We start from the raw sequence: 13,440 nt of genomic DNA on the forward strand, positions 1-13,440 counted from the left end.
GCATCCCGTTCCACCCATGCTATAAGCAAGCAGAGACAATGGCGGCTGTGCACGTTTCTTTTATATTTTACATAGTCTGCCAAAATACATGCAGAGGAGATGACATTTGTTAAAAGCTGCTGTTGAAAGTTGCTCCCTACCGTCCTCGCTCCACGGCCAGCGCATACCTCGTATCTTTGGATTTGTTTTTTTTATTATAGCTTTAACAATATCGGCCGCCCCCCTTTCTTTTGTTTAACGCGGTGGCTCAGCCAACTCTTTACATATCTTTCACAAAGGCATGCTCACAATGCACAGCATTACACTCTGTGTGATGGAAATCCGGCATCCCGTTCCACCCATGCTATAAGCAAGCAGAGACAATGGCGGCTGTGCACGTTTCTTTTATATTTTTCATAGTCTGCCAAAATGCTGGTCACCAGAGCTCTGGGAGTCAGACAACCATAATCTGGCCGCCTGCATCACGTTCTTGAAGACACAAGGGATCCCCCACTAGGCTGGATGATGCCTTCAGCGCACTTTATGCTCTCACCACAGTCTGTGATGGACCCAGCAACTATCATGAAGATCCTGGGCTATCACAGGGTCAAGGGGGAGGAGAGGCGAAGAGGAGACCACGGGTGCCGTCAATGCCGGCCCAGATTCGGGGGCGTTCCCGAGAACAGGCTTTCGGCTGACGTAGCCAAAAGCCAAAAATTCTCGGGAACGCCCCCGAATCTGGTCCGAGATTGACGGACAGAGCCCTCTCCCAATGGCTAGCCTCCATTTATGGAGCTAGCCAATGGGAGGAGGGGGCGTAGACCCGACTGCACACACAACTCATAAGGTTTTTTGGCGCATGTGCACTACGTGCGCATCGCCAGTCAAAACCTAAAAAAGGGCTCTGGGCCATCTGGGTCAACATTCATGTATGTGGTGTCCTTTGGCGCCATATGGGTTGTGAGGCTCACAAACTCTCTGGTCAATAGGTTAAATGAGTCCACGGCCTATAGGAGTTAGAAATAGCCAACAAGCCAACAGCAGGTGTAGTGCTAAGAAGGAATTCCAGGGTCAGGTTCTTTGCAGCTGGACTGGTTTAGAAGTCCTGTCCAGGAGTTTAGGGAGCGAGGGGTGAAGAGAGATAACAACATCTCAATTCTCTTTTCTTTCCCAAACTATAGAGAGGTATTCTTTGTAGGCAGTAATTGCAGCTTCTAATGACACAAACTTGAAGGGGAATAGAAAAAAAACTACAAACAGTTTTATGGGCTTATCTGCAAGGGTCTGCGGTTACAAACTGCTAAGCAAATGAAATGGCCCGTTGTTTCCTAAACCCGCATTGTGAGGGCGAGTGTCAAAGCGCGGGGGGCGGGGTCAGAGCAGTGGGCACTGCGAGGGATCCCTGCTGGGTCCTAATTGGTCACCGCTGTCTTTAATGGCTTCCTGTGGCTGAGTGTTTGCTCGTCATTTGTTCTGTGCTGTTGTTCCTTCGCTTCTGAGAAGTTTAAAGCTGACGAAAATATTGCCTTCCTTTCTTTCCGTCAGGCTACCCCCGAGCAGCAACTGCCCCGGTTAAAGCTCTCCCACGAGCTGAAGTACTTGGAGGCAGTCCCTAAGTCCAATCATTACCTGGTATGATCTCCATGCATGATTCCTTCATAATTATTGACTTTTTGTACGTTTAACTCTGTTCTTGCTTAATGGCTCAGAAAGCAAAGACCTCCGAGATAAATTAAGCTGACCTATGTCTAACAGTTAGTTCACGGTTTGAATAAAAGTGTCGTTTTCCAGAAAGATTAAAAGGGAAAAACGCAAAAGTTACTTTTGATGTTTGTAGTTGGTGCATGGTATTATGTTATGGTTTCTCGTCACCGAGGTATCAACGTCTTTGGAAGTGGATGACAAGAAGGGTCGTGTAAAACAGTTTAAAGAAAATTGTATTTTCTACAGATTGACAGACTTTTGCACAGTTTTTTAGGGCAGACTGCTAACTTTCAGTATAAAACTGTATGGCAAATGCGAGGTCAAGTAACTAAGGGCCTCATTAGGATGGCGGTCAGACTTACGTCCGACCGCCATCCATTTGGAAATGGGACCGCATGACTACAAACCGGCAGTCTCGCCAGCCCAATTAGGATGCAACCGCCACCACGGTGGTCGCAATGTCTATCATTTGTATTGCGGCGTGGACATCCTACATATCCCTACACTACGTGGCAGGCACCATGCCCTGCCTGCTACATGGTGCAAGGATGCCCCCCAAAGGTGAGGCCCAGGGGTTAAGGGGGGGCCCGCTACAGGCCCCCAATGTCCTTTACCGCCAGCCTTTCCATGAATGGGCCAGCAGAAAGGAACATTGTAATACCTATGGCGGTGCCTGGCAGGCTCTGCCACCATTGTAGGCATTACTGCTCCTCTGACAGACCGACGGGCTCCTTGAGCACGTTGGATTTGTGGCTGTCAGTCTCTCTGACCCCCATACATCCACTTGCCATCATTATGAGGCAGGCTGGAATCCTCAATCCAATGGCAGTGGGAACAGCACTATCGGGCTGTCGGTGGCGGTCTCACCGTCATCATTATCAGGCCCCAAATTGTTGACCGTGGAATAGGACTAGAGTTCTAACCTTGGCTCGCAAACTGGGCCTCATGGTCTGTTCCAGAGCAAATGACTTCGACTGCCCCTGTACCATTACCTGAAAATTGGGGGTTCTTTAAGGTAAGCAAAGCGCCATGATTTTTTGGCCAAAAATAGTCACTGATTATGCTGCCATGGAAGACTCAAAATAGCATGCACATTACAAAATTTGGGACACTGTGCCATGTAACAAATGTATAAAAACAGCACCATGGCAGGCAGTTGATCTACTCTGTTCCATGCACTAAATTAAAAATGAGACAATACAATTCATTACAAAATAGTTAAAGTATGTTTTATGCTTTCTTTGTAAAATACCAGTTTTTCATTAGCTGTCAAGGGCGCCTCTTTTACAAAACATAATCCGGAACACTAAATACTCTATTGAAAATATTAGGGCTTTGAAGACCCATATTCAAAATGGAAACATTGCTCCACAGCGGGGCTTGATTGCAGATGCCAGTAATTGCAAAGGTACCCGTCAGTTTTCGGATCCTGGCCCCAGACTGTCTATGGCCTCTGCATGTAGGCCGAAGATGTGTCCAGACTTGGCTCCTCTTATAAGCTAGAGTCCCTGGTTACAATTATAAATGGTCGCATTTTAATTTACAAAGTTTGTAACACAGCAGTATCAAAATAAACATTTAAATATGCTTGTTATGACCCAGCAATGATAACGTTCAAATTAATGAAGACATGCAAAATAGGCTGAGGATAGAGGATATCTTTGTACAGCACGGTGATATTTATTTACAAAAACAAGAATGAATGACTAGCTTCAATTCACAGTACACATTCATTAAAATTGACCACAATGTCTCCCCAACACAGGAATGTAGGATATGTTAAAAAAAAACAGCAACTTTCAAATGTGATCCTTACATCAATCAAAATTGTTCTAGCACCAGAAAAAATGTTTTTAAGGCCAGTATTGCCCGGAACGCATATCACCGTTTTTAAATAAGCCAAGTCAAAAGCCTTAGCAGTTTTTTTTGTTGTAAAATTTTTATTTTGCATAGAACAAAAGGAAACACAGAAAAGAGCACTGAGATGCTGCATAGTTCCCCACGCAGGGGGAGTAATCCAAAAATCAAGAGGCAACGTCCTCACGGATCCGGGACATATCTAGACCAACAACTTGGTGACAGTCGAGAAGTAGTAAATCATAAGTTCAATCAGTCCACCATCGATGCCATATATGCCAGCAAAAAAATAAATTCCAATGCGATTAGGCCCACGTGCCCGTGTAGCTAAGTCAGACGTGCCTGCATACGGTATCCTGCACCTCAGTAACCCAGAAACCAGAAGATGTAACTCCCATTCCCCCCTCCCTCCCCCCCCCATGGTGGTGACACTCACATACCAACACTCATTCACAGGGTCGCTCTAGACTTGGAAGAGATGTATAGATCTCAGGGAAGCTGGGCATACAGCCGACGGCAATCCCCTAGAGAGGAAGGTCACCAAGGGTCCCCATATGAGCTTAAAGTTCTTGAAATTACCGAGGAAGATGTCTGCCATTCTTTCCAAGCTTAAAAGCTTCCACAGTCGTGGTTGCCACAGAGAAATCGCTGGTGCCTCCTTCCGTTTCCATGCCGCAGCCAACGTGAGTTTGGCTGCCCCCAGGCAGAGCCACAAAATCTTTTTGTCAGCCCGTGTTTGATGTTCTAGGCCAGGATCACGAAGGCCCAACAATACAGAGGCTATAGAGTCCTCTATAAGGTATTGGAGGATGTCCTTAATATGCGAGAGAATTTCCTCCCAATATGGTCGGATCACTGTGCAATCCCACCAGATATGGCGAAAGTCCCCCAGGAGTCCACAACCCCGCCAGAATTTATCGGAAGTCGCTGGGTATATGCAATGGAGCCTAGTTGGGCACAGGTACCATTGCGTAAGGGTCTTAAGATGAGCTTCTCTCAGATGGAGCGAGTGGTTAAATTGAGTTATGTCTCGCCAGAGCGCGGACCATTCATTATCGGTGATATCTTTCCCCACCAGTTCCTCCCATTGTTCCATATAGCGTGGTCTAGGCGACACTGCCGATTTACGCAGTAATTGATATAGGAAGGAGATAGCGCCCTTCATGGCAGACGTCCGCAGCAAAAAAGCTTCGAACGGCGTAGGAGGTCTCGTAGCAGCCTCCAGCATACTGGGTGACGTGGCCCAGTGCAACAACTGCACATAACGGTACCGATCGGATTGTGGGACCCGATAGTCCCGTACACAATTAACAAAAGAGAGGGGGTCCTGTCCATGAAAAAGGTGGGTCAAGGCCCTACAGCCACCCTCTCTCCACACATCAAATGTCCCCTCTCTGAGCGCCGGTGGGAAAGCCGGATTGAAGTGTAAGGGAGTAAATGGCGAGGGGAACGTTGTCCAACGCTCATCCGTGGCCAAAGTATCCCAGACCTTCAGCGTGGTACCCGTGGGGGTACTGATATAAGCATTCAATGGTCGGTCCTTCTTCGGCTTTCAGGCCAGGTCCCATATCGACCGGCCAGCCACGCACCGGTCCATGTGCAGCCAGTGCTTTTCTGAGAATTGCTGCGACCATTCCACCAGAACCCTCAGTTGAGCTGCCTTGTAGTAGAGCTGCAGGTCCGGAAGCCCCACCCCGCCCTCTGATCTAGGCCGACGCAGAACTACAAAGGAGAGACGCGCCCTGCCCCTTTGCCAAATAAATCGGAGGATCTGTGTCTTGAGTTGCCGAATGAAATAACTGTCTATCGGAATGGGCAAAGCCTGGCATAGGCATAGATATTTAGGAAGAAGAACCATTTTAATTGCATGGATCCTGCCCAACCAGGACAAAAATTTGGGTTTCCATCTCTCCAATTCAGCTCTGGTCTTTGCCAGAAGGGGTGGGAAGTTAGCCGAGTACAGTTTGCCCACCGTCGGAGTCAAGTGGACTCCCAGGTAAACAATGGAACTGGCGGCCCAGGCAAGAGGCGTCAGTGGCCGTACGCGGTCCACCTCCGCCTGCGAGAGAGTCAGATTCAAGATATAGGATTTGCCATAGTTCACCTTGAAGCCCGCCACTTCTTCATATTCTAGCAAGAGGTCCCTAATGCATGGCAAAGAATGTTCCGGGTCCGCTACAGAAAATAAGACGTCGTCCGCGAATAGCGTAATCTTATGTTGCTCACCTGCGAATGGTAAGCCTCGGATCCCCTCATGTTCCCTCACTGCCATCGCCAAAGGTTCAATGCTGAGCGCGAACAGTAGAGGAGAGAGGGGGCAGCCCTGCCTGGTGCCCCTCGAGTGCGGGAAAAAAGCCAACATCTGGCCATTCACCACCACTCGCGACCTGGGGCTGCAAAAGTTCGCCCTCACCATAGTGATACATTTTTCCGAAAACCCAAAGGCTGTCAACGTGTTAAACAAGAAGCCTCAATCCACCCGGTAAAAGGCCTTTTCCGCGTCCAGACCCACGAGTACTGCCGGGATGCGGAACCTGTCCGCTTTTTCAATTAAATGAACCACCCTGCGAGTGTTGTCGTGGGTCTGGCGCCCTTTGATGAATCCGGATTGATCCGGGTGTATGATGGCCGGCATCAGGTCTTGTAACCTGCGTGCCAGGATTGCTGAGTATAGTTTAGCGTCAATGTTGAGTAACGCTATGGGGCGAAAGGAGGCACAGTGCGCGAGATCCTTCCCCGGCTTCGGTAGGACAGTGATTACCGCCTCCGCCAGGGAGCCCGCTGAGAGCCCGGACACAGCCATGTCATTAAAAAGCGACACCAGGAAATCACAGATCTCGGAAGCGTATGACTTGTAAAAGACAGCGGTATAGCCATCCGGCCCCGGTGCCTTGTGTAACTTCAAGTTTTTAATGGAGTCAAGGACCTCCTCCCTAGTGATCGGCGCCTCCAGCAACTCATTCCACTCTTTAGAGATCTGGGGTAGGGGCAAACATTGCAAATACTCCCTCTGGGCTTCCGCTCCAAGACTGTCCCCCGAGTAAAGGTCAGCATAGTAGCGGCCAAAGATATTCGCCTTCGTCTCATCCCGATGCTGCAGTACTCCCGCCGCATCTCTAATTCCTCCTATATATTCGCGTTCCCTCCTCTCTCGCAGTTGGCATGCCAGATGCCGACCCACCTTGTTCCCACAGGAGTAGGAGTGTTGCCCTAGTCTCAAGAGCGTGAGTTCGGCCCTGTTGTTGTAGTGAGCCCTCAGCTTCCCCCTCACAGCCGTCAATGGACGGAGGGTCACTCTCGAGGGGTTAAGCTTGTGAGCCCGTTCGAGGTCCGCCACCTCAGCTTCTAAGGCCTCACGGTCCTTCCGTCGCAGTCTGTTAAGTTGCGAGTTGAGTCCCAGGCACGTGCCCCTGACTGATGCCTTAAAGGCGTCCCAAGTGTTCGAGATCGATGTATCTGAGGGGGGATTAAGCTCAAAGAATTCCTTGATGGCAACTCGCAGCGCCTTATTGGATGCATCGTCCCTGATCACCGAGGCCGGGAAATACCATTTCCGCTGGCCGGCACCGGACGACGACCAACGGAGGGGAAGCACCAGCAAACTGTGATCCGAGACTGAAATCGGAAGGATGGTGGCATCCAGGACATCTCCACGAAGTGCCTGGCCTATAAAAATGTGATCCAGTCGAGAGTAGGAGTGGTGCACATGGGAGAAGAAGGTGTAGTCCTTTGAGGTAGGATGAAAAAAGCGCCACCCATCAACCAACCCCAACTCCCCCACCACCTGTCTCGATGAAGTAGAAAATACCCCCGTGCCCGCCCTGTTACCCCCAGAGCTATCCACTTCCTTATCCCACACCAAATTAAAGTCCCCCAGTAGAAACAAATCCCCTTCCGCAAAGTCCCCAATTTTTTGTAACATGCTTTATAAAAATTTATTTTGACCAGAGTTGGGGAGATACACTACCACAAAGGTGCACAGCCGTCCCTGAACGAGACCCTTTACCATCAGCCATCGGCCCTCCTTATCACTGCGCACCTCTACTGGTTGGAAATGAAGTGCCGCGCGGAAGATGAGTGCCACCCCTCTATGCTTCGTGGCAGCAGAGGATCTATATATGTTATGTTATATGTTATGTTATGTTATGTTATATTGATTTATTATGCGCACAGATACCCCAGCCAAGGGGCGTCCCGGCGCAGAGACAAGGTAGAACATAACACAACAGGAAACTAAAAACATGAAAGCAGCTAAAACAGGAAAGTTTTTAAAGCCCTTCGGAAAGTCAAGAGGTCCTCCATCAGACGAATTTCAACAGGAAGGGAGTTCCATGCTGACGCGGCCTTTACACTAAACGAGCGGCCACCCATGCGACTAAGCCTAAATCTGGGGACCACCGCAAGGGCCAAACCCTGGGAACGGAGGGTGCGGGTGGGAACATAAAAGGAAAGACAGCTGGATAGGATTTCCGGGCCAATACCTCTCAGAATCTTAAAAGCGAGACACAAGACCTTAAAAAGGATGCGCTTCCTGACAGAGAACCAATGTAGGGTACGAAGGACAGTTGCCACCGAGCTGAATCTGGGCAGGCCGACAATCGCCCTCGCCGCAGCATTCTGAACCCGCTGCAGACGGGTTAGCTCGGCCTGGTTAGCCCCAGCCAGAAGAGAGCTGGCATAATCCAGGCGGGAGATGATAGTTGCCTGGATCACCAGCTGCCTGGTCGGGGCGTCAAAGAACTTGAGAACAGGTCTCAAGCCCCTTAGGAGACCGAAACAACAGGCCGCAGTTTTTTTAGTATGCCCTACAAAGGAGAGGCCCGCATCCAGCCAGACCCCCAGGTTTTTCATCTCAGATACCGGGGTCGGAGTGGGTCCCAGCTCAGAGGGCCACCATTGGTCACCCCACAGCTCCACTCCCTTACCGACAACCATCACCTCCGTTTTTGTGGCATTTAGCTGAAGGCAGTTGCCTGTCAACCAGCTAGCCACCGCCTTTAGTCCAGACTGAAACCTGGGGGCCTCAGTCTCCGCATCCCCGCTGAGAGTAACCGCCAGCTGTGTGTCGTCGGCATATGAGACCAAAGTTAGGCCCCACTGCCTAGCGACATCAGCCAGCGGTCTCACGTAAAGATTGAACAACGTGGGACTCGGCGAGGACCCTTGCGGAACCCCCATGGCCAGCGGTTGGAAATTGGACTTGAAGGGAGGGATGGCAACACAGAAGGAGCGGTTATCTAGAAAGGAGTGGAACCATTGCAACACCTGACCGCCAATGCCGGTCTCCTCAAGCCGATGCAGGAGGATGCTGTGGTCTACCGTGTCAAAGGCGGCGCTAAGGTCTAACAATATAAGCGCCGCCGTTTGACCAGCATCCAACCTTGCACGGAGATGTTCCACCATCACAAGTAACGCGGTTTCCGTGCTGTGGCCGGCACGGAATCCGTTTTGTGTGGGGTCGAGGGCATTGGTCCGTACAAGATGTTCAGACAGGGCCAAGTTGACATGGGCCTCAGTGATCTTGGCTGGCCAAGGTAGCAACGAAATGGGGCGATAGCTTTCAGGCTTGGCCGGGTCCAGGGAGGGCTTTTTGATAATTGGGGACACCACAGCTTGCTTCCACTTAGCTGGAACTACTCCCGTTTCCAAGGAAAGGTTGACGAGGGAACATACAGCTGCACGTCCCATAAAAGCCTGATCTCGAAAGAGAGCAGGCCTTACTGGATCGGATGGAGATCCAGATTTGACTTGCAACGCAAGTTTATCAAACCCGTCCAAGGTAAGGGGGGGGAAGACAAGCAGAGTAGACTGATGGTGGGTCCCATTGATACTTTCCCGACCGGACCCTATGCTAGGGAATGTCCGATAAATAGCTTGGACTTTCCCCAGAAAATAGGAAGCAAGGGATTCACAGTGGGAAAGAGAGCTTACGGTCGTAGAGGTAGTCCGCTTTGACATAAGATCTTTTACGGCCTTAAAGATGGCTTTCGACGGATTAGTACTGTTCCGGAATTCCGCGGCATAAAAAGCCGCTCGAGCTCGACAGATAGCCCGATGGTAGAGCTTGACGGACCTGGCGTATGCAGCTTTTAGATCAGCTCCATAGGTTTTCCTCCAGGCCCTCTCAGCCCGTCTACAGGCACCCTTTAGGGCCCGAAGGGCACTATCGTACCAGGGGCTCGACTCTCTGGAGTTGATTTTAGTAGATACAATAGGTATCAGAGAGTCCAAGGCCCTAGTAATCCAGGAACAGAAGAGGTCATACCCCTTTTCTACCTCCGTCAACGGGCCCAGCGGCTCCTCTAATAGAAGACGATGGAAGTCTTCTAACCTAAGCTTCTTCCAGGCCCTCTTCTGAACCCGTCTAGCCGAGGAGATGGAAGGGGTGGCTAAGACCGGGCATAGGATGGACACCAAAAAGTGGTCAGTCCATTCCACCGGCGAGATAGAGGTGATTGTAATCCCCGGCAGATTGGTAAACAGGGGATCCAGAATATGCCCCCCCGAATGGGTAGGCTGGGAGACCATCTGGGGAAGTTGAAAGGCCTCTAGGTCAGAGGAGATGGAGCGCACTGTCAGGCCTGAGAGGGTGTCGAAATGCAGGTTCAAATCACCCATGATGGAAAAGTTGGCACAGTCTGCGACCAAAGGGCCAACAATGTCGGGAAAAGCATTTCTAAACGCCACATCGCTGCCGGGCGGGCGATAAACGACCATCCCGGACAGCGTAAACTCAGGGCTGACAGAGACCTTGAACAAGGCACTTTCACACCCAGAGATGTTTAGGGCACTCCAGACACAGGAATAGGAGGACCTTACCACTAAAGCTATACCCCCACCTCTAGACAACCTGTTCAAGGTGTACATAGAATAACCGGGTGGGCAGGATAGATTTGTAATAGCGGTATCCGCATCCTGTAGCCATGTTTCAGTCATGGCAAAGATGTCTGGAGCTTCCTCCTCAATGAGGTCAAAGATGTTCTGATAGTGTTTCAGCGCAGACCTGACATTCAGGTTCAGGATCCGCAAGGAGGAAGGAAAGTCTGTAATACGGCGGGTCACCGGAGAAGTAGTATATAATGGGATATGCGTTATGCCGGAGGCGCAACTCATCCCTCCGTGCCAAATGAGTTTCTTGTAAGCCCACAATATCCAGCTGATGGTCAGTCACGTACTTCCATACCTTCTGCCTCTTCTGCGGGGAGTTCAGACCCTTGACATTCCATGTCCCAATGCTAACCGGCATAGTGCAGTAAAACCTTGGAACTCTCAGCAGTCATCTCGTGGTTCCCCTCTCCCGCCCTCGGGAGCCCTACAGTCAAAGGCAATGTTAGTGGCCCAGCTACGCCTCCCCCAGGTATCCCCCGGCTTTCCACCAGTTTGTAGCAGACTCTGCAACAGCCCCTCCCAGACTACTCCCCCTCGAAACATTCACACACAACACCACCCAGTCATCCAACAGGCCCCCCTCGTCACCACCATGGAACCCCCCGCCTCCTTCACCCCAACCCCCCCACTCCCCAACCCCCCCTGTAAAGAAAGACTCAACTGGCAGAAAATACTCAAAACATTAAATTTGAAAGTGATACTCATCAGTTCCAGAAGTCCAGAGTTCGTGAAGGACCCTCCAGACTGGAATCGGGGTAGGAGGACCGACTTGGTAGCCCCCAAGGCCACAGTCCGGGGTGTCTCCTCCAAAAGTACATCCATACCCCCAGACCTAAGGGCCGGAGCCCCTCCAGCGCCGATCCAAGATCAGAGCAAGTTTCATGCAGCACCGGAGCTTTGTTGGGAGTCAGCCAAAGTCGCCGCGGCCACCGAGGCTACCGCGTTGCCCCTTTCCTGCAGGCTAGCGTTGTGATCCGGTCGCCGCCGGTCCGGAGATGCTCCCACTCTGTGCCAGGAGGAAGAGCGATGACGCCTCCGCGAAGGAGATGTGCTCGTCCCCTGGGAGGGCGCGACGTCGTTCAAACCCAAGAGATCCTTCGCCACTTGAAGAGAGCGGATCTGTGCCAGCCGATTCTGCCATCGAAAGATGATCCGGAAGGGGTGACCCCAGGAGTAGGCGATGTTGCGCTCCCGCAGAAAGGATGTCACCGGTTGGAACTCCCTTCTCTTCTGCAGCGTGGAAGCTGCCAAATCCTGGTATAGCTGCGGTCGATGGCCCCTGAACTGCAGTGATGTGATGGCTCTGGCTTTGCGCAAGATGCGTTCTTTCACCTGGAAATCGTGCACACACACGAGGATGTCAGGAGGGGGCCCCCCCCCTCGCCTGGGCAGCCCCACTCTGTGTACTCTGTCCATCTTGATTTCCCGCGCATCCTCTTCATCCAAAACTTGCAAAAACAGCTCTTGAACATAGCCACGCAGGTCCCCCGCTTCACCATCCCACGGCACTGCGCGGATGCGGATGTTGTTCCTACGGGACCGGTTTTCCAGGTCCTCCGCGTGGGCCTGCAGATCCAAGTTCTGTTCCGTGAGACGGATGATATCTTGCTGCAGCTGGTGCACATCATTAGCCACACTCAAATCATGGTCCTCTAGGGTCGCCACCCTCTCGCCAATTCCATCCACATCTCTCCGTACGTCCCTTAGATCGGACGCCAATTGTGCGCGGAGTTCAGAAATATCCTCCTTGATGGAGGCAAAGAGCTCAGACATAAAGGCCTTGGTTGCAGGTGCCTCGTCGTCCGATTGCCTCGACGATCCGCTGGCCCCTGGAGATGCTGGCTGCTGCACGGGTTTAGACGCCCCATCCTTCCCCGGACGCCCTTTGCGCAGCGTGTTGGACATCGCTGTGGAGCGGAGTCAACACTCTGTCAGGGGACCTTCACTCCCCGAAAGCTCAAGACGTCAGGTTGCTATGGGATCACCGGGTCCGCCGCTGGCTGACGTCCCTGATCGATCAGCCCAACGGATCCCTCCTCTCTGCTCAGAAAGCCATCAAGGCCCCACCACCTGTCGATTCCTCCAGAAGGCAGATCTTCAGTGGCTACTCCGCCCTCTCCTCCTCCAAGTCCGGTGCCAGCGAGTTATACCCGCAAGTAGAGGCCACCCAGCCCCTCCAGAGGAGTCCAGACAAAATGGCCCGCTACGCTCCCTGCCGGAGTGCACGCGGTCAGCAATCAACGCTTCAGTGCCGGCAGCTCAGCCCGCTCCGGACCCAGAGCCTCAGCCTCCCTATAAACAAGTATCCGCGTTCTCAGGGCTCATCCGCCACACTAGCCTGTCCGCGGTCTGCGCTCCGGAGCGTTTCCGGCCCGCTCAAGCTGCCCACAAGGCGGTGTAGGGACCCAGTCTCCTCTGCCCCTATGGCCCCCAAGTATCTGCGCCAGTATCATCAACGCTATCCTGCGAAGTTAGGCCAATCAGTTATGCCACCATAGCGTCCCCGTTTCAACGAGGCAGGGAAAGTCTGTGCTCTGCTCGGCCCCCCCCCGCTGGGGTCTCCCCTCCGTCACCGTCACTCCTCGTCGGCTCTCCTCACCTCATCTTGCAGTCACTGCGGGGGCCCCACCAGCCGATCTGACTCATCCCAGCGATCCGCGGCGGGCGCAGCCTCCGTCGTGCACAGGTGCCTCCGCCTACGTCCACGGGTGAACCCCGCCGGCACTCCTTGGCTCCGTCACCTCTGGGCCTCCTCCCCCGTCTCAAGCCCGGCACCGCCGACTCCGTTCCCTGGAGCAATCAGGAGCGCAGGGTCGTCTCACCGCCGGCAAGTCGCGCTCCTCCTCTCACGTCCGGCGTGGGGGAGACCGGAAGCAGCAGGCCCAGCGCGGGCCCCTCCCTCGCAGTAACCGCCTCCGCCAGTCTCCGGAGCCGGCCTCCGAATCATGCGAGGCCAGCGCTTCCCATGCCGCAAAATGCCGCTGTCCCTGTGGCCACCACACACGACGCTCC

At 52.4% G+C, this 13,440-nt stretch overlaps 1 protein-coding gene across 2 annotated transcripts in view; it reads left to right on the forward strand.

Annotated features, from left to right (window-relative positions):
• The window catches only part of LOC147708099 (uncharacterized), a 958,668-nt gene that overhangs the window by 441,693 nt on the left and 503,535 nt on the right, over nt 1-13,440 (forward strand). For both annotated transcript variants that reach the window (XM_086926871.1, XM_086926872.1), the window contains exon 6: nt 1,525-1,611. In XM_086926871.1, the coding sequence (XP_086782997.1) occupies nt 1,525-1,611 (87 nt within the window). The remainder of the gene's footprint in view (nt 1-1,524; nt 1,612-13,440) is intronic.

This window comes from Lissotriton vulgaris, chromosome 6 (genome assembly GCF_964263255.1).
Source record: "Lissotriton vulgaris chromosome 6, aLisVul1.2, whole genome shotgun sequence".
Taxonomy (NCBI): domain Eukaryota; kingdom Metazoa; phylum Chordata; class Amphibia; order Caudata; family Salamandridae; genus Lissotriton; species Lissotriton vulgaris.